Raw genomic sequence first — 6,000 nt, 5'->3', positions numbered from 1 at the left:
AAGGGGTGTGATGATATATCAAGAAAAAGAGAAAAGGTGTGCAAAGAGAGAGAAGGAGAGAGGGAGAAAGAGAGAGTTGACTACTTAGGTTTGGCTGTAGAAGTTTCATAAGAAGCATTATGAATATTTTGATGCATGAGATTCCAGGCACCATAAATGGAAGCCATTCTCCTTGCTCTCTTTCTCTATGGAAGCACTATTCTGAAAAGTAATCTCTTTGACTTCATTTAGACCCACAAGATTGTTTCAGAACTTCAGCTGTTATGATGGTTCTAGAGACTTATCTGGTTATCCAGATTTAAACAATAGTTTTGTCATTGGATATCAAAATAATAGCACAAATGAGCTAATTTTCCCCCAAAGTTAACAAAATATATAATCACCAGATAAAAATGTAATAAATAAAGTTGAGAGGACAAATTTTCTCCCTCCTAAATGTGACAGAGTAGATTTCTCCCTAGGTAAAGGTAAAGGGACCCCTGACCATTAGGTCCAGTCATGGCCAACTCTGGCGTTGTGGCACTCATCTCACTTTATTGGCCGAGGGAGCAGGCGTACAGCTTCAGGGTCATGTGGCCAGCATGACTAAGCCGCTTCTGGCGAACCAGAGCAGTGCATGGAAACACCATTTCCTTTCCCAATGGAGCAGTACCTATTTATCTACTTGCACTTTGACGTGCTTTCGAACTGCTAGGTTGGCAGGAGCAGGGACCAAGCAACGGGAGCTCACCCCATCACAGGGATTCAAACTGCCGACCTTCTGATCGGCAAGTCCTAGGCTCTGTGGTTTAACCCACAGTGCCACCCGCGTCCCTAGATAGAAATCGCTAGACATCAACAGCTTGGCTAGAGAGTTAACTACTCTGAGGCCATGAGCCAAGGGAGCTCACCCACATATCCAAGGATTAAGCTATAGATTACACTGTTTCAGATTTATAGGAGCCTGGAATGCTTTGAAGATTTCGTAATTCTAGTCCTTTGTAGACCCTTCAAGTAGACTTTAATAAGGCTGTTGTCATTTTAATCCCAATCCTTTGTGTCTTGTGTGGGTGCAGTCACAATCTGAGAGGGTGCTCTTGGGCTCAGCTTCTCCGTCTGGCTATTCCAGAGGCATCTAGCTGGCCACTGTGAGAACATGATGCTGCACTAGATGGGCCACTTGTGTGATCCATCTGAGCTTTTCTGGTGTCCCTCTCTGCATCCAGTGTGGTGTCCAACTCCTTCTCCAAACTTCAGAATTGGGTCCAGGGTGGGGCAGTTCATCTTCAGGTTGAACCAGCATGGTCTGCCCTGATTCAGGAACCCCTGGATCAATGTCATGGGGCGGATGGTTGTGCACAGCTCTAGTGAACATCTGCCAATCTCTTCTACTTTTTAATAAAGTCATAACTTTGATTTACAACACTTGAAACCATTCTCATAGTTTATAGTAGTTATTTTATTTAGGCATCCCACAATGGAAGGAAATTCTATACATCATTTTAACATCACAAGGGAACTGGATGTGACGGACATTTATTATATACAATAATAAAAAAAATAATAAGGCAGAGAATGCGGCCTCTGTCAGGTTACTAAAAAGAGGATGTGACCTTCAGAATTCCACCCTCCAGATTTATTTTATAGTTTTTTGTTTATTTATCACATTTATCTCACACCTTTTTCTCTAAAGAGAACGGGCAACACAAGAGCAGGGCCTTCTCTGCAGTGGCTCCCCATCTGTGCAATGCTCCCCCCAGGGAAGTTTGCCTGGCACCTTCATTATACACCTTTAGGCGCCAGGCAAAAACGTTCCTTTTTAACCAGGCCTTTGGTTGATCCAATTTACATCCTATGCCCTTTTAAAATGTGTGTTTTTTTTGGGGGGGGGGCTATTGGGTTGTTGTTTTTATTTTTATTATGTATTTTGTGGTTTTATATCTTGATTTTATTCTGTGAACCGCCCTGAGACCCCTGGATATAGGGTGATATATAAATTCAATAAATTATTATTATTATTATTATTATTATTATTATTATTATTATTATTATTATCATTATGAGCTCATGGTGCCATGCATGGTTCTCCCAGTCCTACTTTAATCTTAGGGTGGATTAACGCTCAATCTCTTTGCACATGGAACTCTTGGAATTATAGCACTGTGGTGGGAATAAGGAACGCCTAAGCACTTTCAGGGACGCGGGTGGCGCTATGGGTAAAACCTCAGCGCCTAGGGCTTGCTGATTGAAAGGTCGGTGGTTTGAATCCCCACGGCGGGGTGCGCTCCCGTCGTTCAGTCCCAGCGCCTGCCAACCTAGCAGTTCGAAAGCACCCCCGGGTGCAAGTAGATAAATAGGGACCGCTTACCAGCGGGAAGGTAAACGGCGTTCCGTGTGCTGCGCTGGCTCACCAGATGCAGCTTGTCACACTGGCCACGTGACCCGGAAGTGTCTGCGGACAGCGCTGGCTCCCGGCCTCTAGAGTGAGATGAGCGCACAACCCTAGAGTCTGTCAAGACTGGCCCGTACGGGCAGGGGTACCTTTACCTTTACCTTTAAGCACTTTCAGTGCCTTTAACAAACTGCAACTCCCAGGATTCTTTGGGCGGCCATCAATGTTTATCATAACAATGTAAAGGCATGGTGTGGATATGGCCACCATTGACTTGAGAGTTTTTGAAAGAAATGTTGGGAATCAGGTAAGAGACTCACTCAGTGGAAGTTGCTCCCAGTCCCAGTCGCACCCAAATCAATATGACTTTGACAAATGAGGAGTCAGGGTTGTAGGTAGTGTGGTTTGTGTACCCGTTGTGTAGATCATTTGATTGACCGCAGAATAATGCTTACTCTTGTTCTCTTTCTTTTTGCAGGTATCGGCATGAAAGGATTACCGAAGTTAAAATTTATGTAAAGGGTATTGCCAAGCAACCAGATGGTCGAGCAATAACAGAAGATTACAGTGGTTCTGGAGACATACCTGATTATCTTAACTCAAATGAGGGTATCATATTTAGAAATTTAAATAATAGCACAACTGCTGCCTCCAGCATTGTTTTTGCCGAGTTTGTAGCATCAAATGATCTGGTCTTCTCCAAATTAGCAAAGTATTTAATCAACAGCTTCATTGCCATTATTTGCATTTTGGGGCTTTTGGTATCTCTAATCAGTACTGCTGCATTTGCTACTGCCCTTCGTGTGACGAGTGAATCTCGCATTCTCAACAGCGTTTTTCTATTATTTTTTGAACTCTTTTGCTTCACATATTCTACCAGTCAGTATCTACTGGCAGCTATCAGCATTGACAGGTGTGTAGTTGTCCTCTTCCCACTTTGGCATCGATTTGACCGGGGACCAAACTCATCCGCCATCATATGTGCTATAATATGGATCTTCTCCTTCCTGCTTTCTGCAATCCATTTCGCTCTCCGCATGACTGGCAGATTTGGGGCGTCCCTTTTACACTACCAGCTGCTTGTAAATGCTCTGCTTTGTACGCCTCTGATGTTCATCTCTTCTATGACCCTGTTCATCAAAGTCTGCTGTAAAGCACAACAACGCCAGCAAGGAAAACTCATCACGGCTATCTTGCTTGCCCTCCTGTTCTTTCTCATCTTTGCTTTCCCACTGAATGCAGTTTATGTAATCTATTGCTATTATTTCCCCCACCTTCACAGTCTCATGCTCATCGGCTTTGGGTGTTCTTCTGTAAACAGCCTCATCAACCCAATCATTTATTTTTTAGTTGGAAGGAGAGCACGGAAGAGTCCTTCCAGGGTATCCATGAGAGCTGCAATCTCAAGGGTGTTTAAGGATGTGGGAGACTGTAGAGAAGACAAGAAATCCAGAACAGAGAGCAAAGTTATGATTTGACCGCCTATGAGTGGTGTCTTAGCAGGGTTCCTACTGTGTGAAATCTTAGATTTCCCAATGGATTTTTATAGGCAGGCCTCACTTCTATCCATGGGGTTGGTAAAAAAAATAGCTTCTCATCGTGAACCAGCATAGCCATCTTCCTTACACTCCTCTTCTCTGTACCTTTGCTTCTCCAGTGCATGAAGTTTATATAATCAATTAATATTATTCCCACTTTCCCAATCTAATGCTTATTGGTTTCAAGCGTTCCTCTATAAACAGCAATATCAACCGTCATGGAGGGGATGTCAGCTCATGGGTGCTTACAGACATCTCTGGTGGGATTGTGGGAAAGTACAAAAGTTCTGGCTCTCTGTGATTAAAGAGATTAATAGCACTCTCCTCACTTGAGGTTCCCAGAAACAGCTATTCAGAGGCATCCTCAACGAATGCAAAAACCTTCCCAAAAAGACTTCTAAAAAGAATTCACTAGTTTTGTCAAAATTAATTTGACCCCTCCCAAAATTAGGTCTAAGTGAGTCATTAACCTATTATTCAATTCCACATCTGGGAAAACCAAGTTGGAAGAAAGGGGATTATGACTTAACATCAGAAATAACTTTCTGACACTAAGAGCTGTATGACAGTGGAACAGACTCCCTCAGGAGATTATGGACTCCCCTTCATTGGAGGCTTTTAAGCAGAGGTTGGAAAGTCATCTGTTATGCATGCTTTAGTTGAGATTCCTGCTCGACTAGATGACCTTTGGGGTACCTTCCAACTTTACAGTTCTATGAGTCTATGAACCCAGGGATATATAGAAGGTCTCCATTTCTAGGTCCAATAGCAATGTCTGTGTGGCTCGGTACACACCATACACTGAAACCACATTGAAAGCACATGATGGCCCTCCAAGTATTCTGAGAACTTAACTTACCACTCACAGAGCTACATTTTCTAGTGCCCTTAATAAACTAAAGTCCCCAGAATTATCGGGGGTGGGGGAGGATAATGTGTTTTCAATCTACTTTGTGTGATTGCCCAATTTACTGCAAGTGAGTGATAGAGATCTGGTGTGTTTCTTGTTTTTGTATATGTGTGTGTGGATGCTTGCTACTGGAATGCAGCTTCCAAAAGCTTTCCACCACAATAGATATTGAGATAGTGTGTGCCACATTTAGCAGGTATCAAGGGAGAATGAGCAGAGTTGTTTTTTGAAGCAGGAGAACTGTGGTCAGCTGAGGTTTTTAGAGATGGAAGGGAAAAGGTAATTTCCAGGAACATACCGAGAAACAAGGAATGAGTGAGTGTGGATGGGGGACCTGACAGTTAAGCATGAGACATTTCTGCTGGTTGGTGGCAAAGCATGGAAATCCTGTGAATAGAATTGAGGGGGTCGGGGATCCATATATGTGAATGATGGGATAAGTGAATGACAGCTGGAGTACCAAGGAATAACAGAATGAAGCGACCTGGGAGAAGAAGCAGTGGAAGAGGATTGGAAGAAATTTAAGGACTATTTACAAAAACATTGTAAATTGTATGAGTGTTAAGAAGGATGCAGGACTGAAAATAACAGGGCATCAGCAAACTAGCTGAAGGGACTATGAAAATAAGTGAAATTTGAGAAAAAGATAAATTTCAGATTAATATCATGTCTAGATTAAGTATTTAAGTTCATGATAAAAATATTTAAAGTTAGAGACATAATATTGGAAAGTCACAAAATAAGATTTGAAACAAGGTGATAAATTGCTGTTTAAAATTTTATGAATTGGGAACACAGGAACGAGAGATGTGAGGAAGTCCAAAAGCAAAGAAAATATGGTTATGAACTATTTGATTTTGTTGTTGTATGTTTTTTGTATTATGTGTTATTCTTTTTATTCTTTTGTGTTTTTCTTTGTTTATTGTATTATGGTGATGGTTTTATATGTGTTTGGTGATTATAAATGTCTGAAATCTTTAATAAATATTTTATAAAAAAAAAAAGGAATAACAGAATGAATAGACTGGCGCACCAAGGAAATTCATAAAGCAGAAGATCACCATATACCCTGTAGGCAATGAGCAGAGAGACTGTAAACGGAATTGTTACTGAAAAAGAATGGAATGTTTTTTGCCTTACTGTGCAAAGAAAAGGAATATGGCTGACTAATTATCAAGATC

The 6,000-nt window shown here is 41.6% G+C and overlaps 1 protein-coding gene across 1 annotated transcript; it reads left to right on the top strand.

Moving 5' to 3' along the window:
• The first annotated feature begins 2,664 nt into the window (after window positions 1-2,664).
• On the top strand, window positions 2,665-5,297 carry LOC114601267 (proto-oncogene Mas-like). The gene is made up of 2 exons (XM_077933611.1): window positions 2,665-2,678; window positions 2,850-5,297. Exons 1-2 carry the CDS (start codon window positions 2,665-2,667, stop codon window positions 3,847-3,849), a joined length of 1,014 nt encoding a protein of 337 aa, XP_077789737.1. The 3' UTR covers window positions 3,850-5,297.
• Window positions 5,298-6,000: the final 703 nt, after the last annotated feature.

The sequence above is a fragment of the Podarcis muralis genome, chromosome 8, assembly GCF_964188315.1.
Source record: "Podarcis muralis chromosome 8, rPodMur119.hap1.1, whole genome shotgun sequence".
Taxonomy (NCBI): Eukaryota; Metazoa; Chordata; class Lepidosauria; order Squamata; family Lacertidae; genus Podarcis; species Podarcis muralis.
The sequence above is the reverse complement of the archived record's forward strand: the minus strand, read 5'-3'. Positions and strand labels throughout refer to the sequence as shown.